Source organism: Nyctibius grandis, chromosome 1, assembly GCF_013368605.1.
Source record: "Nyctibius grandis isolate bNycGra1 chromosome 1, bNycGra1.pri, whole genome shotgun sequence".
NCBI lineage: Eukaryota > Metazoa > Chordata > Aves > Nyctibiiformes > Nyctibiidae > Nyctibius > Nyctibius grandis.
In genome coordinates, this window is record NC_090658.1 from 111,954,646 (window position 1) to 111,982,645 (window position 28,000).

The following is a 28,000-nucleotide window of genomic DNA, read 5'->3' on the forward strand; positions in this document are numbered from 1 at the left end:
CTTTCATCCAAGGATCTCAAAGCACTTTACAAACATTATTTTAAAAAGCCTCACAACACCCCTGTGAGGTAGGTATTTTAAACCCATTTTACAGATGGGAAATTGAGACACAGAGAAGTTGAGTGACTCTTTCCATGTCATACAAGGAGTCATTGGGGAATAAGCACTACAGCCTCTACGTCTTTGATTGCTTCCTCCCTTTATTCCAATCACATCCATATTTAAACAATTTTTTGGCAGAAGAAATGGCTTGCTGTTTTTAGTGTAGGGAGTCATGCAAAACAGCACCTTCTTTTTTGAAAAAGAAAATATATAGCATTTAGTTTGAGAGATTCTGCAGAGAGAGGCAATGATACTTCAGTAATAGCACCTACATTCCTACCAAAGGCCAAAGACTTTAGAAACAACTTTCCAAATCTGTGGTCCATGTATCATATCACTAATTTTCTCCCAAGCATAGGAAAACATGATGGCTAACGAGCTGGACCTATATGTGGTCATACAGGCTTCCTGCCCAGATGGATGGTTTCATTACCCAGGCAGCACTGCCTATTTTAAAACACTTTACTGCTCTTGCTGTTGCCACTTGTCAGTTCCTAAGTGCTCAGCAGATTATACTACAGTGACACCATTTTTCTCCCTCTAAGCTGTAAAGTGAGGTGCAAGCATACATCTCTACATTGCAATCTATGATAGCTGGCCTATGAGAAATATTTAGCAAACCAATGTTAGCACAAACGAATCCCAAATCTTAGAAAGTTACAGCATCGTATGGGGCAGGAGGTTGGTTGTACATTGCCACCTTCTCTGGAAAAATCTTATGAGTAAGGAAACTGAAGAGGTGGAAAACTCAGTGAGCTCTCAACAACTTCTCCGCTCCACACTGAAGAAATAGAGCACATGTGTAACGCTCTAAGGGCCTAAGAAAGGCCTCTAAAAGTCTGAACACTCCTATTGACATGGGATTTGGATCAGAGCCCAAGCCTTTGAATATGCCTAGTTCAGGGACACACTGAACACTGAAGTTGACCACGAGCAATTCTTTCTTCCTCTCTGCAAAAGTTCCTGAAGTCCTTTTACACTGCAAGTAGTTCAGGTAAAGACCCAAGCAATTTGTTTTTACAGTAGTTGATTGCTTTATGAACCTTATATTACCTAATGAAAGTCAAAAGAAAAAGATAACTGTTCACACATTTTTCTTCTTTTTGCTATTAAAATACATTTTAAACAGAAACAATGAATATTAATAAATTATTTTGGCATAGCAGCATTTTTGAAAATTTAGTTTTCTGTGCAAATCAGTGTATTCTCATCTAAATGCACAGGTGTTTGTATATAATCAATGCTCTGAAATACTAATTTTTCTTTGCTTATGCCATCCTTACAGCCTCTTATTATGCTTCTGCCTATGTCAGACCTGCATGAATATCATCCTAAGCTACAAATATTCACATATTGTTATAATGTAAGAATAATGTTATATTGTAAGAATATAGATGTTCTTACTTGGGTTATTCCTATTAATATCATTGAATCAGGCAGGAATTTAGATAAAGAGAGAGCATCAAATAATCCAGAAGAATGGAAATGACATATATTTTTTAAAATGAGGTCATTTGTTATCCATCCATGTTTTTGTACTGTAAGTCCCTAAGAGCTACCTGTATCCGTACAGTTTTGGAAAAGGATCTGAAGATATCTGACAGCTCCTCTGGCAAGATCGTGACTGTGGTAATTTTGCTTCAAATGACAGACTGCAACGGCTTCTTAAAAATTATCTAGATTCTGACTCAAGCCAATATGCTCTGTTTAAGATTTTGTCTTTTCACCACAAGGTGCTGCTTGCGTTTCTTTGATCTTGGAGCATCTCACATGCCATCTCACATTGCACTGCACTGCTGCCATGGGATCATGGAGTAGCTGAGGTTGGAAGGGACCTCTGGAGGCTATCTAGTCCAAACCTTGCTCAAAAAAGTGGCCAGCTTAGAGCAGATTCTCAGGGCACTGTCCTGACAGTCCAGTTTTGAGTATAGTCCAGGATGGAGATACCACAGCATCTCCAGGAAATCTGTTCCAGTGTTTGACCATCCTCATGGTGAAAAATTCCTTCCTCATTTCTAAATGGAATTTCTTTTATTACAGTTTGTGTCTGTTGCCTCTTATTCTGTCAATGTACGCCTCCATTTTCTCTCTACCCTCCACATAAGAAGCCGAAGACAGGAATAAGATCTCCTCTTAGCTTTCTCCTCCTCACAGTGAACAAACCCTTTTTTCTCAGTCTCTCTTTGTACATCGTGTGCTCCAGCTCTTTAATCATCTTGCTTGTTCACCACTGGACTCCAGTATTTCAATACTTTCTTGTACTGATGAGCCCAAAACTGGATCTAGTGCTCCACATACAATACTATAAGTGCTGAATAAAGGGGAATAATCACTTTCTGCAGCCTTCTGGTTACAATCTCCAGTCCTTTCGTCCTGACAGCCAAACATTATCTCCAAAATGTCAAAAGGCAATGAATATGCTGGGGATTTCTTTTTCCACCACAGAGAAAGCAGAAAATACTTTCAGTTACCTACAGGCATCCCTTTAGATACAGTCCTGGTTGGTATGAAGCTTGCTTGTTTGGTTTGCAATATCTGCAATATTTGGTATGAAGGCATATGTTTAGGTTTGAGGAGGAACTTGCTGAGAATACCTGTGATCCAAAGTGGATATGCGGCGCTTGCCAGGGCAGTACAATTTAGCCAGTCATCCCCATCTGGTCCACGCTTCTTTGAGAATCAGGTTCAGGCAGCCCTTAACTCTTTTAACCTGACTTCTGTCTGGGCAGATAATGAGACGGCTTTAGCTGATGGTTGGTATTCATTTCATCCTACTTTTTCTCCCCAGGAAGTCTATACGAGAAAGGGGAGATATTCTGTCTCATAGCCCTATAATGAGTCAGTGGAGTATGATAGTTTCTTGTTTTCTCTCAGGTTTCCACAGCTCAGCAGGGCAGCAGGCAATGAGGAAGTCAAAGCTATTCTCCAGATACTGAGATACAGCAGGAAGGCAGCAGGGGAGCAGAGGACCAGCTGTACTGATGGGAGAACACCCACTCAGACAGCTCTTGATATGGAGCTTCTCATGAGGCTACTCCAAAGGATGTTTAGGAGACAGTGACCCCTACCTATATTCCTCTCCATGATCATTGCTTTGCAAAGGATGCAGCCTGAAGAACACATTTTCAGTTCATAAACTAACATTTTCTTTCTCACATACAAATCTTTGAGAAAGAAAAGTTGGAAACTGTTAATATAGGGATACATAATCCCTTTTCACTAGCTGTTTCAATTCAGATCTCTGACTCAATGCAGATGTCCATATTGAACAAGCCTCCATATGAACTAGACATCTAGACTCCATTTACAGGCCATGGAAAATAACACGCATCCTGGGATGTGATTTATCTCATCCTAAGCTAGGTATCTAAAGCAGACTGGCTGAATTATTCCCTAAAAATGACTATTAAACTTGATCGGTTATAAATGAAACTGATGGGATGAATCCTATCCCAATTGCTTTTAGTCAGAACTTTCCAATTGCTCCTTGCTGAAATTCAACAATATCTTTAGTATGACATAGTAGGAATTGCAGGGAGGAAGGAATGAAGTAGCTGCCCAAAAGGAGCTATCTTCAGGTTGCGGACAGAGAAAAAGTTATATAAGGAAAGGTTCGTGTGGATGGGGTAGTATGGATGCTTTGGATGGGATAGATGCTTGTGATTGCATGAGTTATATGGAGTGAGTTATACATTATCAGATGAGTCTGATCTCCATTATAAGTTTAATTACTTATTTTTAGTTGTGTTTGACTATCAAAGGAAGCCTGTTTGTGCTTTGGTAATACTCTGACCTGACTGGCAGAGGGGAGAGAGGCACACATCACTACCGTTCTGGAGGATGAGGAACTGCTAAATATAATATCCTTGAAATTTCTTCTTCCTGTCTCTCTTTCTGTCTGCTCAATGAGTTCAGTGCCAAGGGATCTGGAAGGACAAAGACTGCTATGTGCACAACTGCCAGACTTCATTTGAAATGTAAAGCTTTTTGTTAGGGAGTTTCTTCCTTTTTTCCTTATCCCCTCATCCAGCTTCTTCATCTACATTTCCCTCATTTCACATCTTTTCGTGACAGTGAAGGCTGAGTAATACTCTGTAGAATAAGGAGAAAGTAAATACAAAGGGTGCTTTGCTTGTTTGGTTATAGCCATTTTAGTATAAACCAATTAGGGACAGAATACCAAACCAAGCAGTGGCATGTGATTATTCATACTGCTAAACTCTTAGTGAAGCCCTAGGCTTCATCCATACCAGGCACAGTGCAGAGGTGCTGGTTAGGGACCATTCCCAAGAAGCAGTTTGAATGTGGTGATCCTATTTTGGAAGGTAAAAGCTTAGCTGTATGGACTCAAGTCATGCAACTGTTGAACTCAGTGTTAAATGAGTAGACTACAGTCTGTTTTATTCACTCACATAGATGTAGTCTCTGATTACTGTGAGTGAAGAGATGGGGAACAAGGCAGGAGAATCTGTAAGTTGGGATCAATGGAAGCACACTATTAACCGTAGCTTCAGAAGAAACAAGTAAGGCAAATGGAAATCTATTCTTTTAACCATGCTACTCCAGTCAGTCAAGAACACATATACAGTGGACCTCAAAAAAACAGAAAATGGTGATTCCGTGGTGCTGCTAGCTCTTAGCTAGCTAAAAAGAGTCGTTATCATCTCCTGTTTATTTGCCATCTACACTATGTGTACAGATGGCCTATGAGACTGGAAATGTCTAAGATGGAGATTAGAGTATCAGAGACCTGTCAAATGCAGGAAATGTATGCTATGGTAACAGATGTGAAAACCCTTTTTCTGTCACTACTGCATCTGCAAAGATATTTCCAGTGAGGCTGTTCCAACTACTTGTCCACCTAAAGAACACACAGTGCCAACATTTTAGAAACTGTCAGCTCCTCCTTTCTATGAGGGATTTCCCACTGCTGTTCACATCTGCACTGGGGTATCTGTCCTGATGAAGAAATCTTGCATCTCACAAAAGGAAAACTTTTGCTGGACATATTTACATATATTTGTATATATTTCCAACTAAAGATATACCTGCCAGCTATGATGACAGTGGATTCGTAGCCAGCCTCACAGTGCCTTCATTGACTGGAACAGCACAATCTCAGTGCATGACATCTCTGCTGAAAACCCTTACTCTGTCTCACAGAAACAACAAACTACAAGGTGGATCAATCAAACAAATAACCACAATAGCCATTTTTCCAAGATACACGCACACACACACATAGATACAGAGATAATCTTACACCACACAAAACTAAAACCTGAGTCTGAGTCTGGTCTCAGGATGGTTCAGCTCACAGTGTGTTCTGCTGGCATTTGCTGGTGAAAGTAATGTACATTAGATAAAGTCAATATGTCTACTTCCGCCTGAAATTATTTTTGTTTTTATTTTTTTCTTCAAGTATTCAGGTGATTCATACTGAAATCACCCTAATGAATTGTTCACTTTGAATTGCACTTTGTAGGATTATTTTTAGGCTCTAGTCTCATTAACTTAAATTTCTGCACACTGAAGTATCTGAGCTACTTAAGAGCCAACAGAATTAACGTATCGACCATGAACATTTCCCCTCTGTCCCTTTATATCTGGCCAAGTATTACGTTTTACGACTTCAAAATTAATTTATTAAATGGTATTGCATCAAATCCTTTCCTAAAACTCAGATAAACTGTGTACATTATTTCCACACTGCCTGTCTTCTCAGTGATGTGCAATTTGCAGATTTCAAGCAAAACACATATTTGCCAAAGGACAGTTATTCTTGCTTCTATGAATACATTGCTATTACTTTTAGTTATTTCTAAATAATTAGTAATTGTGGCCCATCACTGTTTGCATCTTCTCCACAGATCAAGTGAAGTTTAATAATCCTGCTTTTCCATACTATAAAAAGTCTCAGAGAGTCAACACTTACTGTTTGGGGTTTTAAAAGTGCTCTGCATCTGTCTAGTTCTGATTCTACTAATGACAATGACATCAAATTCCATCAGTATGTTATAAAGACACAGTAAGTTACATCACATCATGAACTGTAGGAAAATGTTCACATATTAGGGAGGGTAAAATATAACAACAGAAAAGAACTGTGCTGTGCTGCATCACCTGTGGGTGTAGGTATTTTGTCTAGCCCTGATCCTGATCAGCTATACTGTAAAATTACCCTTCTTTCTTAAAGCCTTTTTATTGTTATTTTAAAGATTCTGCATAATGCAGGTTCTAGACTGCAGCTTTCACGCTTTCGTCACTTCCTGCTGTCCCAGGAAGGAATCCTAACAGCACATTTCACTTGCTCTCTGCAGTACTCCCATGCTGACCTCCTAATCATTTCTTTATGTCTCTGCACTGTTTTTTTCCTGTGTAAGTCCTGTACTTCCTTTTACACTTGGAACTTATTCTTTTCATTTCTGTGTCAGAAGACCCTGCAGTCATTGAATAAATTTGTTCTTAAACTGCTACTTATCTTTAATGGGAATTTCAATATGAGGTATTTTAAAAAAACCTTACGAATAGCAGCAGCAATTTCTACATCACTTTCAGACTGGACTTCCCATGTGGCATTCTGTATAGAAAAGAACACTCACAGTTCTATTATTTCTTTTGGTGATACAACTACGCCTACGCTCATTAGTGGCTTAAACCCGAGACACATCAAAGCTCTAACACTGATCAACTGTTCAAGGCTCTGCTTCTGTGTACCAAAACAGCTCCAGCCTTAAGAAGCTCTCCACCTATCTGCCATTTAAGTCTTGAAGGATTCTAGACACTGGGTGTTTTCACACATAAGTTCCCAAGGAGACCCAATCCAACAGGTATGCTCTAACACACACCTGAAAGAAAAAGGCTTCCCATAAACTGTTTCTTTGAGTGTCTTGCTTTAATTCATAGCCAAGGGAAGAACTGCCTGTTTCCCCCTTCATTTCCCCTGCTCACTCCTGCCTGCACATCTCCCGGGTAAAATACATTGTTTAGTAAGTCACTTGCTAAAGAACGGGAAGACTGAGAGCAAAAGATCTCTAAGTCTGAGTGGATTCAATACCACATCTCCCAAAAAAGTTTCCTAGTCACCACCATAGAAACTTCTGGATGCAAGCTCCACTAGGAAGCAGAAAACAGAAGAGTAGCATAAGACATATATTTTATTTTCATGCTACTTGGGTCATGCAAAAATATACTGTCTTTATTGTACATATCATGCAAGGGCACTTGCCTATAAGAGAGAAATGTAGTGTTTGATCCCTGCTCCCAGGACTGATTTTGTAACCTGATGTTAAGCAGTCAATTCGTAAGATGATTAGGGTGTCCTCGGAGCACAGACAGGAACCCAGCATGTCCTGCTTTCCCAGAAGAATGACCCTCTGGTCTACTGTAGTTTTGAATTTTTTTTCTAGGGTGTGACAGAGCTTCAGCAGAATGCGTAAGAGTATCGCTTATGCAAAGCAGTCTCCAGTCTAGCCACTAACCTTCTGTGTTGGGGAAGAAGGAAATGTGGCATTGAACTTCTGCAACACCTCTCACACTCAACTCAGGTACCTGAGTTACACATAGAGGCAGAATTTCTATTTCATTCTATTCTGAAACATGTATCTCACTCCATCAAATGTATGAGGATCTTTGGCTCCCAAGAAAGGATTCCAGTTTCTATTCACTTAAAAGTTGCCGTTTCTGGCTGTATTTTCATAGAAGGACACCCACAGACTGCTCTCATTAGATAAGAGACAAACTCTAATATAAACATTAGTATACTGGAGTCCAACTCCAGCCCTATCCTAACAGTCTGTCCTTCTGTATTTCTGCTGTTGCTTTTAAAAATATATTTCATGCTTAATGATCTGAGGGCAAAGTTTTATTCAACATATAGCAATAGAAACTATTTTAACTTTCTGTTGGATGCCAGCCTTTAAAGTTGAATGATGTTTTCATTATTGCAGATGATAAAGAGACAGCTAAAGGTTATTGTGTAAAGACTTCAGTCCAGTGCTTTACAGGGCATCCAAGAAACTGTTTAGCAGATGCATCTTGTTTATATAGAACTTCTATGATAAGTTGAGGCAGTTGGTAAAACGATAGATTTTATGCAATAGAAACCAGAAGAAAAGCAGTTGTATAGGATGCCTTATAAGGGTATATGGGAAGTGAGGAATCTCACCACATATGCTTTGGAAAATGTAAAGACATAACCCCAGCCTGACGTGGGCCTGGGACTCTTTGCAAACACTCCTGTGTTACGTGACTGGAAGTATTCATACTGCACAGCATGTTACCGTCAGTAATCCATGTCTACGGAATACAAGGAAGAAAATGCCTCTTTGTTTTTGTACTTGTGAATTCAGCTCTTCTGTGGAGTTCCTTCAGTGTCACAGCAAGACTATTACTTACTCTTCCTATTAATAGTATAGCCTGCAAAATTAAGCTTTTGGGATGACAGAACTATCAGATTGATGAGTTCACCTAATAAACCCCCATTAAGTCTCGAGCTGTCAATCCTGTTAACTGGCAAAACTTTCTGCTACAGAGCCACTCCAAATTTTTGCTAAAACATTAATATTTACTGCACAGAGCATATAATATCTGCCATGGATTCCTTGGGAAAAAAAAATTTAAAAAAACAATTGTGGTGTTATGGATGCTTGACATGCTTAGTGTTAGTGACCATTTTCAGTACTTTCTGCATGAAGCCTTTATGTGCCAAATAATTCTGAGGATTTCAACAACAGTGACTAAAACCACTCTGAGTCCATAACCACATCAGTGGCCTTTCCTAATAACTATTTAACATCCTTTTCCAAACTCCTTGAGGTGGTTTCTTTCCTAGCATTAGTCCTCTTTGTCTTCTGCTAAATGACTTGGCCTTCCTTGCTGTCCAGCTCACTAATTGAAGCTCCCAGAGTCTGCTCTCAAAAAATATCTGTAAAATACATTAATTCACAGAAGGGAAAGTATCTCTTATGGTATAGAAGGACTATGTCATATGTGATACAGGTGACAAAAGAACAAAACTGAATTGTTCTGAGACATGTAAAATGAGGAGGAAATGCTTCATAATAAAAAGCATTAAGGATTACATATATGTTCATTATACACCAATGCTTTTGTTTCAAAAGAATGCTTTGTTAGTGGTGGTGTTTATATATTTCAGTTAAACAAAATTTCTGTGACTTGAAGCATTTGCCAGGAATGAAGATTTCATTCGTGAGAATAGATATGGATCAGAAGAAATGATCAGTCCAGTCTGGAATTTTATTTCATTTTATTATCTCCTGGAGGAACTGTAGTAGTAGAAAATTAACTCCTACAGCTACCAAATAAGGTTCTCTGCTTTTCAGAGTGAAAAGCTGCCATTTGTGTTCACACTTTTAGGACAAATGCTGTAAGCCCAGAGGGAATTGTGAATGAATAAGGTGATTAAATTTGTCCTTAGAGTTGCACTCTAAACATAAGAGGAAAAATAGGAACCTCTAACACTGACCAAGCAAAACTTATTTTTAAGAATCATTACATTTGTAGTATCAAGAAGGATTCATACAGAGTCTGTGGCCTCCGTGTAAGCTGCAGTACAGTGTGGACAATGCAACCTTTGAAGTAGCACTGTGAAAGACAAAGGAATTCAAAGAGAGAATATGAAGAGTTCGGTTTTGCACAACCTGTGAATATGTTTCCAAAAGTGCTATATCCCAGATGTGAGACTTTCAACAACAACATCAGGTCATTATGCTTGCAAATATGGATGCAAAGAGCTGCTATATAATTGAGTTCACTATTGGTTCTTTAAAGCACTATAACACATAAGCAACCAGCTTCTTGGCACAGTTGTGCCAAAACCAGGAGATCACTGGTAACAAACTGGTTACAGAGAATCTGAATGTGAATAGGAATACAGTTCTAAGGCTACAGCACTTTAGATCTGAATTTCTTCTCCAACCCATCTTATTCCAGAAAGAATTAATTTTACTATATGATTTGGCCAGACAACAAATGAAAGAGGCGAAATCAAGGATACACTCAGCATTTATCTGCAGACAGAGCGGTGCACTGGAAATACAGAGAAGGTAACCTCTGTGCAGACTCTTCTTGAGAATTGCAATCTGCGAAAATACAAAGCAGCACTGCTGAGATGTACGGTTCCTTTCCAGACCTACTGCTCTGGCAAGACTAGAGAACAGTTTGGGCACACATAAGCCCTGAAACAATTTGACATTACAATGGGTCCAACATCTCATGTTCAGCTAACACTGAAGGAAAGGGTTAGTGAATCAAAAACACAAGCAAGCAACCTCATGCCATGTAAAACAGATTCAGGATGAAGCATCATTAAAATCAGAGTGGTGCTGAATGTGTTCCATGATGCTCTTACTAAGGTCTTCAGTTCAGACCCTGAACTCCTTAAGCATCCCACTGTCCTCTACAGAATATCTGCCTACGTCAACAAAAGTTATGTATGGCAGAGATCTATAATCTGTCTCATCAAAGGTGAATAATTTCTTTACACTGCATAAAGCTATAATTGAATCCTTTGCTCTTGAAGGATCAGATATTTCACATTACCATTTAAGGCCTTTTATTTGTAGGAAAGGAGCTAAATACGCAAACCGCTACATCAGAAGGGTACTTAAGTACCTTCCTAACTTTAAACATGGAAGTTAAAGTGAAGAGGGCTACTAACTGCTTAAAGTTACACGGAAGTTTCTAGGTACAGCCTGGAAGGTTTACTGAGCTTCTGAGTTAAACATTCACATAGAAGTTTCTTTTACAATAGTTCTTCAAGGGGAGGAAAAGTTAGGTATGACATGTGCAACTCCACCTCACATAAACGTAACTCTACTGACATAAAGTTATTCTTGATTTGTCCTGATGTAAACAAGCTCAGTATCAGGCCCAATCTCCCTTCAGAGAATTCAAAAATAAACTTCAAATAATGCTCTTAACAAATTATACTGTCTATGAGCTGCAAACAACAAACACCTTGAGCATGGAACACAGCAGCAAGTAAAAGCTTACTAAACTAACACCGCAGTCATGTTTAAGCAATCCACCAACCAATGAACCACAAACATCTAACGACTGAAATAGATGTGAACTCTTTCCACAAGAACTGGAGGTACCCAGAGGGTATTTACTGGCTAGCCGTTTCCCCACCCTACTCGACAACGTTGAGGTTTCCAGCTCTGAACTACTTGTTCCAAATCCTTTAATCGCATTATTTCCAACAAAAATTTTCAGAGAAAATGTTTAGTCTGAATGTCTCTATATGAAATAATATAAACACCTAAACAGCAGAACATGTTGCAATCCATGCTTGCATCTTCAATCCAGAAAGAAGGTATCAATAGAAGTTCTTATGCTGTGGTTTGACCCCACCACTCCCAGGCTTGAGCACTTTGTAACTAGACCAGAAGGCAACTTCAACTTCTTATCCAGAGGAAACCAACACAATGGCCAGGATAAATGTCTTCCACCTGCAACTCTATTTATCTTTTCTGTTCTTCATATTGTTATTGGTGAGATACCTTAAGCACACAGTATCTTCTTCTATGAAGGAGGTGAAACAATACAGCAATAGAGTTTATCAGCCAAGGGTTAAGATCTGCTTCACCTTGTGGAACTGTCAGGTATTTATTTAGCCTTCTTTGGCCCTGGAAAATGCACTTCTTTCCATGTACATTGTCCTAAGCAGTGAAATTATGCTTTCTGGCCTCTTAATTTAAAGCTATAATTTTCTTCTAATAGGTGTTTTGCCTGTAAGGTACACGTGAGTCTAGCTCTCTGCTCTAATTAATACTGAACACCTACTGTGTTCACCAAATAGATCACCACTTTCCTGCTAATACTTTAAATAAATGAATATGATTAGTGGTCAGCAGGCTGGACAGGTGACCTTGCTAATATAGATCTGTCATCTTTACTTTGTCAAGACGTAGAGTGTCTCCAGAGGCAAGCACAGCTAGAAAGCTGTGTGCCACCACAGTTTCCTCAGCAGATGCTTCTTTCATCTTTAGATTGGTGTTTGCGTCTCCTCTTGCTTAGAGGACATAAGTGCTCCAGAAGCAACCTGATGAGGGGATCAGGAAGAAAGCAGAGGGCACTAACAATCTTAACAGAGCTGACAGGTGGACTTCAAATTATGGGGGCCTGTGTGTCTGTGTCGAGTTCATGCAAGTGAAGGAAAAAACCCAAACATATCATCAGATTTTTAAAAACAATCCTACAATTTATAGAAACGTGAAAACAGGTAGAACATGTATCTCTATGTCCATGTGTTAGCTTTTATGTATTTTAAAAAACTGTATTATATCTCCTTTGAATATACACTGCTATCTATGTTTTATAGCTATTTTTGCAGTATATTCCGCCTGAAAAATTAGATGCAGTACCACATATTGGTATATTGTATATGCCAGCTACCTTGAGTTTATTAGAAAATGTAAGGCAGTGTCTAAAAGATTTATATATCCTAACAATTCACCTCTTGGGAAACTGCAATAGTTTTTGTGGCATCATCTGTGAAACAGATTTGATTGATGTACCAAATTTCCTTAGGTCTAGAATCTGCCTGACTCCTCCTGCCCCTGGCAGATTATGAAATACCTGGGGTACAAGCCATCTTGAATGTCTTCATGTGATACAGGCTAAATGGTGCCTTGGAACATCTGTTCCAGGAGCTCCTCCAACAGATTTCTTTCTGTAATAAAAAAGCTTTGTGAAACGGTCTTTGGGACTCAACTACCTGAAGTGATCTCTTCTCAGGAGAAACTAGTTTGCCTTGCAAATCAAATGCACCTTCAGATTTCAATCCAAAGGTTCTCGGCAGTTGCCATCACAGAGAAGACGCACTCCAAAAGCAGCCTTTTCTCTCACTCCTTCCCATTTGTATTGCCATTTACCAGTTATGCTATCATAACACAGGTCATCTATCTGCCCTTTCTTTCTGGGATATCAGGAAAATTGGAAAGCTTCGTGTTTCCTTTAGTGGTGGTGCTGAACATAAGGGCTTCTCAAGTCTATTTACAGACAGATGGATAGATATCTGTTCTTCAAAGAAATTCAGTACATTTAATCGAAATTTAAAGAGGATATGCCAGCCATTGCTGGGCAATTTTAAGCATTAATTCTGGTTCAAAGGATTGTATACAGAAATATGAGCACAGAATTTGAGACTCATTTAAAAGAGTTCAGGTTTTGGGGATTTTTTTCTTTAAATTAGTATTTTGAGATTTGGAAGAGTGTTTCTTTACGATATATCAGTATTTTCCAAGTCCTTTAGTTTATCAATGATGAGGCAAGAAAGATGTGATTTTCAAAAACGCCAAGGTGGTTTCAGTGAAAGTCCAAGTATTTTCAGTAAGAACTGGATACCTATATTACCTGTATATTATCTATATCCTCTGAGAATCCCATCCAAAATTCACTTTCTTTTAACAAAAAGTATGGGCAATGAGATGCCAGTGAGGTACTTGCGCTTCCCAGGATTTACCCTTTTCTAACAGAAAACTGAATTTGGTCTAAGAAACAGTAAAATACCTTACCTTCCTCCTCTCTCCCCTTCCTCCCACTAACTGCTGCCTCTGTAGTCCTATATTTGCTGATGGAATTCTTCTATCACCGATACTTATGATTTTAACTGTTTTGTCCACCTAGACTATAGCTATTTATGGAAATTTTCTGAACTGCTATAATCTACAGCACAAGTGGCAGAAACTTTTATGAGAACTGTGCAGGCATCCTGGTGTCCAGTGGCTAATTCTGCATTTTGTTTCTAGGGATAAGAACATTAAGACACATTCAGACTTCCTGCTAATGTGCCTTAAAAGGTGAATGGTGGTTTACTACAGTATCTATATTGTAGTGAGCAGCAAGTGATTGAGACAACTAAATTCAGAGCTGACAGACCTAATTTTTCCATATAGTCAATACATAAAGGCAAGGGCCACATTCAGACCATGTAGTTTTAGAATCCCTAACTCTGATTGCACTTTGTTTCCCTGGGAAATCAACAGTCCAAATTCCACCAGAGCTGCTTATGTTATGAGTGGAAGAAAGTAAAGTGCCAGGATCCCTATCAAAATCATTAGGAAATAAACAATCTAAAAAAATCTGATTTATTGATTAGCTTCTAGACCTCACCAAGAACAAACTATTATCACTCTCCACTCCTTGGCATAGACATAAGGAACTCCATACTACCTTCCTCATTAATTGCTAGTAACTCTTTCTTGTAAATCAGCTGTGCTCTAACTGGGATTGTTGCATATATATTTATTAATGTACATATGTATTATTACTGGAATAACATGGGATCCTAAGAAAAACTTGACCTGTGTAAGTTTTAATTCCATGTAATATGAAGAGCAGCTAATACAGGTATTTCTGTAGAATTTTTGCAGTTCTTAACCACAGCCTACTATATATGGAAGGAAAGCAGCCAAAAAGCAATGTCAGCCTCTGTAGATTGATTAGGACTACTAACTGCATGTGTAACTGTGTTGGAGTAAGTAAACCACTGTGTTTCATTATGATAGTAAAAGTAAACTGAGTATCAAGCCTGCTGGCTTACCAGAAGCAATTTTCTTGAGCTCTTGAGTTTTGCTTAGGTTTTTTTATTCCTTTTTATCATTTTTGATAGAGTAGATTCAAAGTTTTTCATGTCAGCTGAAATCACAGCAGCAGTTGCACCATAACCTATGCACTAACAAGCTCAGTCACCATTATCTCTTAAAGAAACTCCTAGACATCCTGCACTTGCCCATCAGGATAGCAACAGCAGTTGCACATCAGCCTGATCTAACACAGCTTCTCTTCCAGGTTCTGAAACAGCAGAGTTCCCTGCAAAAGGAAATGGCTTCCCTGTTGCATCAAACTCATGTGACTTTTAAGATTGGTCACTTATGCTCTACCAATTTTGTTGGCAAATTGAAGCAATTGAGGAAATGCTACAGATCCAGATATCTGAGAAAATGCTTATCATCACCCAGCTGGCCACCATCTTGCCTAAATGGAAAGCATACTTCCAAAGTCTTTCTATAAGATTTAAGATCTGACCTTACAGAATGCTGAAACAAAAGTCATACAACTTTCATACCTGGTTCCTAAGAGGAATCCAACTGAGGAGTGCTGAAAGCTTTTCTTATATTTTATTGGTTAGAAAGGTGAATCTACCCAACCAAAAACGTGTTCCCTGGAAATGGGAACAAAATACTTTTTAGATAGCTCATTAATTTTTGCATGATTCTTCCATTTCACCCCAGTGCATTATGATGTCTGTCATCAGCATATGGACTCTTGAGTAAATGGATACTGATTTTATATTTTGAAAATACTGGTTATATAGAGTCCAATATCCCAAAAAAGAGAAAGGTGAACAGGTTAATCACATTGCTACTACATTAATTTGGTTATTACCAGTGACCCGTATGTCTAAATGGCACTTATGCCATGGTATGATAACAAAAATATATGAATTTTAGAAGGACTTTATCTATGTAAACCTTTCACTCTCTATATTTTTAATAGAATCAGCTAAAGTACACAGCATTCAAGTCTCAAAGAACTAAAGTATATTATAATAATTCATTCTGAATAGTTTCTTGGGGTAGGGGGAAATATGGGGCAAAATTTTCAAAGGGAAGAGGCCCATTTTTGCTCAGAAAAAGTATCTGCAAACTTGTGACCGCATTTATGTGGGCAACCATTGACATTATATAAGTAGATCCAGAAAACACACTTGCAAATGATCAGTACAGGCACCCAGCTGTAGCTGATGCTTTGCTTGTACCTTCGTGAACATTCTCCTGGTAACACGCATTAATCCACTACTAGGATTACATTTTATGCAAGCGTTTTTAGCACAAAGACACCTCCACCCTCCTTGTTTGAAATGTGAGTGCTGGTGTATTAAAAAATATTTGGAAGACAGACTTATTGAAATAAATGTTAAGAGAACACAGTGGGGTATATTTTCAGTGTAGAGCAGAGAGATTTAACTGCATGACTTCCATTAGCTTTAACGAGAACCACACAGCTAAATCCTCACACACCACACTAGAAGATTAACCAAGAAAACACACATTGTTTACTTTTTACTAATACTCTGATTATTACCACGTTCTTCCTCCTCCTCCTCTTCTTCCTCCTCCTCTTCTTCCTCCTCCTCTTCATCCTCCACATCTTCACCTTCCTCTTCATCCTCCTCTTCTTCCTCTTCAATCTCCTCTTCTTCTTCTCGATCTATCTCCTCATCATCCTCCTCCTCATCACCTTGCTCCTCATTATCATCAGAGTATTCCTCCTCTTCTTCATCCTCTTCCTCTTCTTCCTCTTCCTTTTCATCCATCTCCTCTGTTCCATCAGTTTCATAGCACTCATCTACTGAAGAGTTGTCTGCTTTAACCACAAAGGGTTTTCTTTTGGGGGCTGGTTCTTGGGATTGTTTATCTTGTGTTTTTCGTTTTTTTGCCAAAGGACAGCCATAGACACTGCAAAAAATAAAAGATGCAAATTATTACACTATCCTGCAGATTTCTGTAGGTCAGATTGTATAAGTCACATCATTTAGTCATATATTCTAGTTCTACACCATGATTAGCTGCTGTTCTCAAAAAGCGTTTTCAAACTAAAATGCTGCTTAGGCAATAACGACCAAGGGGAAGGTCTCTTACAAAACCTGTGAAATTGGCAACAACTATTATTTGCCTGAAAGCGTCACATGGACATGCGAGCATAACAGTTATAGAATTGATACAACTCTATGTTTTTCCTTCTCATTCTTTTCTCTTTTATGCACATTACACTCTTTTCTAAGGCACATGAATATAGTTAAAAACCCAGTAATTTCATCCTACCTGTTAGCTATCAGTACAACAATCAGGAATAAAGCAATGTTTCATAATTTTGTAACATTCAGTAAGGATTTGATGGTGTACAATTAAGATGTTTCAATGTTATTTAAATAATGAAAATACAACCACATTCTTAACACTGTTGTTTGCTGTTACTATTATAAATGATGACTTGCTCTTAAATTCTCCACTACTATGCTCCATTATGTGCTACAAGGCTGGGTAAATGGGAAAGCAAGCTCCCCAATACAACCAAAACCAACAGCTTTCATGGCCAGTGTTATAAGTGTTCTCACATTGAAAAAAATCAAACAATAAACAAAATCCCTTGTCAGTGAAGGACGTCAAACTTTTCAGAGTTGAGTACCACTTCCTCATCGATCATTTTATGCATTGTAACATAAACAGCATTTCAGAATTATGTTCTTCTACCAGAGTAGCCACCTGTTTCTCAAAGGTCATATAATCTGTATTTGTTGAATGTGATCACCCTTGTGTAACCCCTATAACCTCCTACACAGAGCGACTGTACACACAAATTACTTTTTGTTTAAAGAACTTCCTCTTTGAACATTTTCATTGTGCGGTTATAAATGCTACACAAGCTACATTGCTTTTTAGTCTTCATGTGATTAAATAGTTTTGGGACATTTAAACTGTTCTTTCTAGCCCTTTCTGCATATCTACTTATGACTTCCTCCTTTATGTTACATTTTTGTTCCTTTTATCTCAATTACAAAATACTGAGGATCTTTGCCATTTTGTTCCATTTTAATAATGCTTCATATTCTATCGACAGACCACTGAAAAACAGGAGGTTTCACTGCATTAAGTACTACAGATGTGTTCTTTGTGGTGTCTGCATGGCCTTGATCTTGTTCTGATTTAATTGCACCCCAGCAGCTATGCATCCCAATTACTTAAACTACTACTTAGGTAACAAGCATTTTATTTAAGTGCCTAAACATTTTATTTAAGTGTCTAACTTAGTCATTGTCTTACCTAAATTTTAAAGCATTTTCTCACGGGAGGGCTGGCTCAGTCTGCCCGGCACACACATATCTAAGGAACATATACAGTCACAGAAAATGGTATTCATCATCGAAAACCTGCTAAGGGAGATCTTCTCTTCATAACACAGGTACCTGTCTCAATGTGTAGGGACTATAGGTGTCCTTAAAGTCTAACCCAGCATGCCTAAATTAAACACCTCCCTCATTAACACTATCAAGAAATAATGGGTACATTTTAAGTGCTACCATCTAGCCAGATTCTAATCTTCCTCATTTGGGAGTGGATATGGGGTAGTAGTCCTAATCGAATAAAGTTTCCATACACCGACACCAGTTGAGTCCTAACAGTGCAGGCTAGAGAGGGAACAGACCTACATCTTCCAGATCCCAGGACCACGCTCCATCCAGCAGGTCACGTGGCATATCCTGGGGAAGAGCATCCTCTTCCAGAAGGTGAGCCCCTGTGCAGCTGGCTGCATGAAACTTAGTCTGATATACAGTAGGCAAGCGAAAGACCAAACCTTCACTAATTTTAAGAGCCCTAAACCTGGGAAAAGAGTAGGCCTAATCCTCTGGTGTTTTCTCTTTCGACTATATTTGTTTCTATCTAAAGATGCTTCAATGTAAAACCTATAAATATGGCAGAAATCCTTGTCCCTAGGTCACCACTATTGCTCACTGCCAAATGACTGTCCTGCCTTTTGCCCTGTGAGTCTTCCTCTTGGTCAGGACCCAGCTGCTCAGAATCCCGAGGAAAGGTGGGACATATTTTCATGGAAAATATCCCACATTATCACAGTCAGGGCAGAAAGAGAAGTTCAATCTCCATCAGTCTGGACAGTGCCTAAAACCTGGGGCAAAAGAGGAGCACTGTTTGTTGTAGTTCTGACCACAGCAGGTTTATTTTGGTTCTTCCCCTGGTGCTATGGGGGTTCAGGAGCTGTCTATTTATAAACTCTCCATATGGAGCTCTGAGAGAAGGCAGATGAATTTTTCCTCAGAGCTGGAATTTCAGAGCGTATATAGTGCCCAGGGAAATGACTGGATAATTAGAGAGGAACCTGTTACATTTAGATGCCTAACAGAGGCTGCATCCTGGAAAACAGGAGTGGGTCATGGCCTGGGGCTCAGGCAGATTTTAGAAACTTGCATACCAGTTCAATGGGATTTAAGCAGACAAGACAACAATTATTGAGTACATGTGTCTTGCTTTCTTGATTTCTGTTCCTTCTCTTTGTGATGCATATTACCCTCACTAAAACTTTATCAATGCCATTATCATTAAATTATATTTTCTCAAAATCCTTATCTTTATTTTCAAAGATGTAAGTAGGCTTAGCCCCTGCAATCCCCAGGATTTCACTTCTTCCTCTTATTATAACCTTCTTAGAACATTGTAAGAGGTAAAGATGACACTTCAGGCAGCTCTGAGCTAAAACCATCAGGGCTAAAGGGCACCAGTAGATGTGAAACTGTGAACATTTTTGGCCACTGGAGGTGATGCAAAATTTTGTCACATTAAAGCCAGAATATTAACCCCCACCCTGCCCCAATCTTTGTTCAGTTAAGAACACTAAATACTTGCAAAAGTTTCATCTAGTAATGCCCCAAAACAGTCCCCTTTGGAATTCACAGTAGTCTAGCAGGGGGAAAACACAGTAGGATAACAAACACATCTGTTTTGTCTTGAACTGTTGTTTAATTTTTGTATTCGGCACCTAAATATAATTGCATGACTTTTTAGATATAAATTATCAGTCAAAGGTAGAAAGAAATTATTGTCGTTGACATTTTTGGTCATCTTTAATCACAGGTTTATGCTTTTCTACACAATGTTTTATAAAGTTTCTTGAGAATCTAAGACATGGGAGTCAGGCCCCCCTGGAAAGTGTATAAATGGCAATGGAAATCAATGCCAGTTAGCTGCCTGATTGGTTTTGATGTTTTTATAAATCTCATTAAATAACTATTTGCAACTCAGCTACTCAGGTAAAGTTGTGAATTTGACTTCAGTTTTTCACTTTATTCTCAGTGCCTTTGCTCACAGAATTAAAACTGAGGACACATCAGCAACTAACAGAAACAAACATTTGTATATTTTAAGGGTTGGGTCCAGCACTAAGGACTTCGGAGTATGTCACTTTTCCAAGGAAATCAGTTAACGTTTGTTAACTTCGACTCAGCTTTTGTAAATTCTTTCCTGATTAGTTTGTACCAATTTGCTGCCCATTTTCTCTACAACCCTGAATTTGGTTTTGCTTGTGCTTGGATTTATAGTTTAAAAAGATACCATTGTATGGGTTTTTCTTATAGAACCTTTAAAATGCTGTCTTGCACTGGCTTCCTTCTGCTCTTCAACTATATACCTAATATAGCTTATATATACCTCATGCACTACAGACTTCATAGTCTGAGAGAGTTGAAAAAAAAATCCATGTCTTTCAGAAACCTGGGAAACAGGCCACCAGACCTGGAGCCTACTGTTCAGCTGCCCTATTTTCTTCTTTTTCTTTCTCAACCTGTTCCACTCTCATCCTTTGTTTCATTAATTTTTCAGATTCTGCCTCCAGGACACTCTCTCCGATTCTGGCTTGTTCCCTGTGGTCTCTCTGGCAAGCACACCGAAGGGAAAGCAGTGCCGGCTTCCCAGCAGCCTCTGTCACTAACTTCCCCTCCCAACCACACACGGAGACGACAGTCTCTCCCATTGACCTCTTGTTCCTTGTATATTCGTGAAATCTGTTATTGTTTGTCCCTATGGCTTCTGCAATTTTCTCTCCATTTCGAACTTTGGCTTTTGTGATCATCCCCTTATTTGCTTATTTTTGTGACTTGTTTATCTCTGCTCGAAGTAATGACCCCATTGATTTATCTGTCTTGTATGCCTTTATCCGTTCTTTTATTGCTCACTGTATTTCCTTGGTCAGCTGTTTGTCTTATTTTCCCCTCATGCTTCAGCTCTCCTGGTGTTCAGCAGAATATATATTTGGGCTTCCCGAAACACACTTTTGAATATACCACACTGCTTTGCTCTGTGTCTCAGTCATCACCAGTTTTTGGAATTTGTCATGAATAATTCTCGTGGAAAGAATGCTGCAGAATTTTATAGCAATAAGCTCCAAGAGGACATATAGACATTAATAATTGAAGAAACTGAAGAAATAATATATGAATTTATACTCCTTAGTTAGAAGATGATTTATGGCATTTTTTAAACTCTTAAGCAATTTTTCTTCATTAAAAAACATACGATGCTACTCACTGATACATTCAGTATGACCTTTCTTCAGGAAATACTTATTTCTTTCCCAGAGTTGAACTTCTTGATTTTTATGTATTTTATTAGTAATTTAATATAATTTTCAGCATTCTTTCAGCCTTCTCTTTTCATTATTTCTTTTCTATTGAATCTATTATTTCAGAAGTCTTGTGCTATAAGATCCAAGTCAAGAAAAATAAGATGATGGCAATATTTTGCCCTAAATCTGAAAAATTTTTCTTGGAGGAATATTGTCTTTTTTTTTCTTTTTTTCTCAGTACTTTGAAAAATCTTACAAAGTGTTTTTTCAGGCTAAAAAGTGTCCCCAGCAACAGTGCTCTCATTCTTTCTTTTTTTTTCATGTCAGAATTTAATTTAACATAAACCAAAACATTTGGTAGGTAATAGAATCTAAAAATTTACTATATAGACACCTAGTAAGGTTATCAAAAACATTCAGTGAAGCACTCAAGTACCTAAAGTGGCACTGAGGTGGAATTTTATCACATACAGTTGAGGATAACGAATCAGGGAAAGTCTGCTTGGAAGCAAACTTCTGCTTAAGGCTTCAGGCAGAAAGTTCCCAAGGCATTCACACTTGTCCAACTGGACACCGTAAGTTTTATTTTTGGTTTGGACTAGATAACTTTCAAATCCATATCTCCAGACGAAGACTTTCAGGGTATTTTGCAGGTAAGTCTTCTAACAAATCCAATCTTCAAAGAATGTTCAAACCTAATTAATTTGCGTAACACTGCATCCTATTAAATCGCTCTCAAAGCAGTGGCTACTTTTAGCTTTAAAGGGCTGACATACTATCAACTGATAGCAGTTGACCAGAAAATAAATATTTGGATTCCACCAAACCCTACAGCTTGAACTCCCTGCACTCCAGCAAGATGCCATTCCCAGCAGACTACGCACTGTTATGAGGAAGAGCTGGTAGCGCTCTTGTTGAAGGTGGACCATTGAATTGATAGGAATGAAAGAATCATCATAAATTCAGAAAAAGAGATTGACTCCAGTCTAGCGATTTGCCTACTCAATTGCAAGAATAAACTCCTTCAGCTAAGGATGATTTCCAGTCATATTTAAATGACTGCTTAAAGTATGCCAAATCACTACAGGAATGAGCAGCAAACCCAGTGGACAGGGATAACTGTGAGGCAGAAGAGTCAAACTTCGTGTGGGAAATTAATTTTGCTCTTTAAGCCACACTGGTCAGGAATCTTTTCCACCCCACAAAAGTCCTGTGTAATGCCTGTGTACTGTCCTGCAATATGGGAGGTATTGAGTTGAACCTCCTCAGGCTGTGAAAGGTAAAGAACTTTACTGAGTATTCTAATCACTACAGAAGAGAAAATGGGAAGAGCAACAAGTTGAAGTTCAAGAAGGACATGGAGTTTTTTGAGCTTTTATTTCACAGAGATGGTTAACTGCAGACTACAAGATAGAGTTAGGACACACTGGTTTTAGTGCTTCCAACCAGCTGGATTAAAATTCTCTGTGCTAGCATCCTGCCTGCTATGAATCCCAACTGAGAAAACCAACTTACGCAAATCTGCTTTCCAGGAGCCTGCTGGCAACAGAGCCAGAGCCTTGAATACTGTACCAGAATCGGGCATGCTTCTTGCAACCACTGCACTGCCAAGCACCACAGCATCTAAGGCCACTTACAGAATGACTGCCCTCACCCATATCTTCTCAGTTGGAATTAGGCACTAATCCAGAGTCAGTGCTTTGGAAAATCTGTGTTCCCATCCATGTTTTACATGCTTAAATATTTTTGTAAAAGTGAGCCCAAATTACTATGTTTTTATCTATTTAAACTATAATTAAAAGTAACAAATATCTTTTAAAATACAATAAACTCATCTCTACAGTTCTGCTGTATTTCAGACTTTCCCTCAAGCTTCTGCTTCTGGTTCAATAAATCAAATTATTATAAGCAGGAAGTGCTTTTATACGTGCAGTGTCAAAACACATCATCTTTACTCCGTTTGTTTGTACCGAACCGAAGCTTGTTGACTTTTCAGATTAGGTATGTATACAACAGTATTTCAGTTCAGTAAAAGCTATTAATTTACCTGAACAGGTGCAAGCTTTACTCATAGGAATGAGTGAAATGTAGAGCATTCTATCCCTTTTTTTCCTTCTGGAGTTTCAAATATTTGTGTACTGCATTTGGGAACAGTAAAAAAAAATTACAAAAGTGCCCAGAAGCATGCTGGATCTCAAAAGGTAAAGGCAGAAGATGTGATATTTTCTTCACAGAGCTTTAAAAGCCAACTCGATCTTTTTGCAATTCAGAGCTTTTTTAAAAACATGAATAGCCACAAACATACCGCAGATGTACTTATGTGTATAGCATTATTTAACTAAATAAGCCCCAAAGAAAAATTAGTAACTTTAAAAAACAGCATTGCAAAAAGGAGTCAGGAGTAACAAATAACATGAGAATAGAATGATGTGCCAGAAGTAAATTTTTTAGAAATTCAAAATTGAAATACGTTTTTTTAAACAAAATAAAGCAGACTAGCTTTGATGTCGTCAATACAGTCACAGTAACTTAAGTCAAAGTGAGGACCTTTTATTTAACTGGATCCTATACATCTCCAATGTGAAGCATCTCCCCAGCCCAATTCACTGTGACTCCAAATTGGTGTAACTGAACACTATGATGAACAGCAGCGAATTTACTGGCTAATCTGCCCTCTGGCTGGCAAAATCATTTCACCCATCACCAAAGTCTCTGCTCCTGTGACATGACAACTGAAAGGAAACTTTCAGTTTTGCAATAATTAACCCATTTAAACAATAAGTTTATTTAATTGGTTGAATCCAATAGCTGTTCAGTGAAGAAAAATGAGGCACAGTAATGTATTTCTAGGTGTTGTACAAATACGCAGGAAAAATCTCAGCCCTGGAGAGCTCATTTGAAGTAAGACATAAAAACTAAATGTAACAAATCATGAGACTGAAAACTTATGTGGCAGCACAGGTTAGCAAAGTACATGGCCTGCAGTTGCAGATTATTCAGAAGTATTTATACAAATAAATCAATATAATATCTGATTGCCCCATAACTTATGATGTCATGGATGGGGTTCATCTCTCACCTACCCCTAGGCTTCTAAAAGCTAAGTCTATAGATGTCACGCTAAGCTCCCTTCATAAGTCAATGCAGAGAAACTGGAACCTCCTGGAAGGCAATTCATCTCACCTTTCTTAGAAAATCTGCCTATGTCTCCACTGACAATAAAGGGAGTTAATGGTGATTAACTTATATTTCTACCACTTAGGAATCTGAAGAAAGTGAGAGAAATCCAAGGCTTTTTCTCTTTTTTTTTATAATGTATGTCCATCCTCAACAGAGATAGTACCTAGCAGATTTTAGCTAAAAGCACCACAATACTTTTATAAAGAAAAAAACAAAACCCTGCTTCTTTCATTTCCACAGGTGCTGTATCACTTAACATGAACAATTCTCCTCCCTATAGCTCAGCTATCTTCTCAAGACTACCTGCATGATCCAATGTCAGACAAATGCTGCAGCTGCACTCTAATCTTGGAACGGCAAACACCCAACTTAACTGTGCGTTCAAGAGCCGGAAGCCACAATTGATTATGTCTTGTTGCCAGACCCCTGAATACAGGGGCTGATCAAAGAAACTAGGACAGTGCAAAGAGCACGGGTTTAATGACTCATATTGATTCATTAGATGAAATGCATATAATCAAGTTTTGCTAAGTGGCTATTGATTCTGCACACTTCAATGTTGATTTAGATGTAACCCAGACACGTAAAAATGGGAACATGCAAAGCCAGGGACCACTTCTGCGCTAACTCAAAGAACACTGACTTCTGCACTAACTCAAAATCCTAAAGGCCACATTTATTTCAGAATTCTAAATTGGAAGAAAAAATATTGGGATAGAAAATCCTCTATTTTCTACATACAGACAAAACCAAGGTTGGCTACAGTGAGCTAAATCAAAGCAGTATCTAGAGCTGCCAAGATGTCCAGATTTATATTTATCCCGTGTTTTCAGCTTCAGTGGTAATGACAACTCTGTTTACAGGTAGAGGGCAGGGAAAGTTCCAATTTATTTATTTTTAATGATAACATGATATCATAAAATGGGAAAAGTTCATAATCAATCATTCACCAATTTGAAAGGGTTAGAATATGCTACAAGAGCACAACTATCAGTTACAAAAGATCTTTGCATAGTCACAATGTTTGAGCCTTGGACATGATATGAAATCTTTCTATTCCAATAATTTAAACATAATTGCTTTTAAGCAATTCAGCATGGTAAGTTCAAGCATTCAAAAGTCAAGGGAAATAAACTGCTAGAAATCAAAGGTGATTCATGTAGCTATACTACATAAATAAGTATTAATAAGAATTAAGCTAATACTTAAGTATTGAGTGATAGAGTACGCTGCCATTTTATCGCATGTCTAATGTAGGGCTACTATAATGAGACTATAAGCTACTGATTCCTATCCCAAATATTCTTCACTTCATCTCTATCTACGTAATAGCATTGGCTCCCAACTTAATTTTAACTAAGATATATGGCACAGAATTAAATACAATACACTGATTTTCCTGTAACTATAGCAATAAGTATCTTACTTGATCCAAAAAGCTAATGGCTACAGAATATAACCAATGGAAAGGAGTAATACTGTGGAGCAGCCTTCTAGCACAGGAATGTGACTCTCATAAGTAAACATCTGAAATTACAGAAAAAAAATGTCAAAACCAAAGTGATACAAGCTGCAACCACTTCAGTGCTTATGTACTGGATTCTCACCTCCATCATAAGCTACAGGATACCGTTTTTTGTCTTGCACGGTTGGTTAGGAGTGATTCAACTGTGAAATATTCTAAATTCTGGTTGTTAGAGGACTGAGATGTTTAAATCTTCCTATTTTGGAAAAAAAAGCAAAAAGATAGTGCCTTTCTGTAACACAAAGAAAACATGATTATTCTAAAACAGCATAGAAATGACAGCATTGTCTCTACTTTACTGCATTATGGAGCTGCAGCTCCATAGAATTGGTCTCTTGGTAAAAATGTTAACCATTATTAATATGCATTTAGCAAACATTATTAGAAAGAAACCGAAAGTTTATCAACCACATTAATTTTTAAGGGTGCTTTCTTTCTTAGTGGGCTCTACACCAAAAAAAGTTACCATAAAAATCTGTTTAGTGTAAAGAGGATTTCTAAAATACCTTTATCTTTATATGTCCTTGAGACTAATTTCTAGGACAAAATTTTGATACTAGCTGTTGTGCCTGCCAATTTACTACTGCATACAAAGTTAACAGTACAAACTTACAACCAAGACTTTATGTTCTTTGCTCTAGATGGACACAGCTATTTTAGTATTATGTAATTTTCAACAGTTATTAGAGTCCCTAGTAGCAGTTCCTATCAGAGATGCATTAGAGCAATCTAGGGTTCTAGACCCACACAATTCTCCTGCCCTAACTTTTGCTCTACAGTGCGGCAGTAATGGGGCACATCCTTCAAGCGACACAAATATAATGACATATATCTTTCCGCCCCACACAAGTACAAGGCAGATATTGTGGATCGTTATTCTCACCTCTAAGAAGATGCCGCTGCACACACCCTGCCTCCTGCCGTGACTTATACCCTGAAAAGAGTATATTTGCTTGTGCTAATAATCTACTGAACTAGTCTCCTGCAGCACATAGAAGTTGCTTTGTTATAATATCAGGGGGGTATTTCCACTAAGGTAGTATTTCCACTAAGACAGAAGCTCACCTGTCTTAAAGAAATTGATTCAAGCTGTTGGCAGACTCAAAGGACAAAACTGCCTCGCTTATGTTCAGTTCATTTTTTTTTTCACCTTTTTTTTTCATGATTAGAAGAATCAGAAATACTCTGGTCTAAAAATGAAAGCTTACCTACTGGCTTAATCACATGACTCCAAAAGGCAAATGTCTGGATATGGACCAAAATGGCTTTGCCTTAATCTGGCCTTTTTTGATATATGTGATAAAAGGAAGGACGCCTGTTCAGGCAAAGAAAAAAAATGTATATCTAATTGAATTCCATCACATTGTAGCTCAGAATAGTGACGATCCAACTTGACTCATATCACGATTAAAAAAAATACTACGGTATATAATGTTACTTTTTATAGTTGACAGTGAGTTCTATTAGACTGTAGAGGAGTCTCTAAAGGAAAATGAAAATAGCCTCCCAAGGGAGTGGAAGCCCCACACAGCATGATTTAAATGTGGCAGCTGGGTTGTGGGTGGAAATGGCGGTTTCCATTGAAATGCAGAGAATTTCCTGCCAGTATACCTCCTATGGCTAGATTTCACAGGGAAACGTGGCAGTTATCCCTCTCTGAAGTTCAGCTGCTCAGTTTTAAAGATGCACAGACAGGAGAAGTAGAAGGGTCAAAGACTGAATAGAGAAAGGTCCAGAATGAAGTACTGTCCAAGGACCAAAGGGTAAAATCGGGAAATGGCTGGAAGTACAAGTGTGTAACAGGAAGATGGCAAGAAGAGGAAAAGATTCTTTAGTTTTATAAGATGAAAGGCAACTTTTTAGAAAGCGTATGCCACTTCAAAGACTACTTTTAATTTTTTGAATAGTTTGAGGCATTCGATGCTTCATGCTTATGTCTCATTGAAAGTCGGTTAGCAATGTGTTAGTCACTTTTAAAAATGGTCCCTATATATTTGGGGCACAGATCTATAACGGGAATAGTTGTGGCAA

The 28,000-nt window shown here is 38.2% G+C and overlaps 1 protein-coding gene across 4 annotated transcripts in view; it reads right to left on the reverse strand.

The window, feature by feature from the left end:
- Positions 1–28,000, reverse strand: part of MYT1L (myelin transcription factor 1 like) — a 129,381-nt gene that overhangs the window by 87,428 nt on the left and 13,953 nt on the right. For all 4 annotated transcript variants that reach the window (XM_068395869.1, XM_068395857.1, XM_068395846.1 and 1 more), the window contains exon 4: positions 16,219–16,589. In XM_068395869.1, coding sequence (XP_068251970.1) covers positions 16,219–16,589 — 371 coding nt within the window. The remainder of the gene's footprint in view (positions 1–16,218; positions 16,590–28,000) is intronic.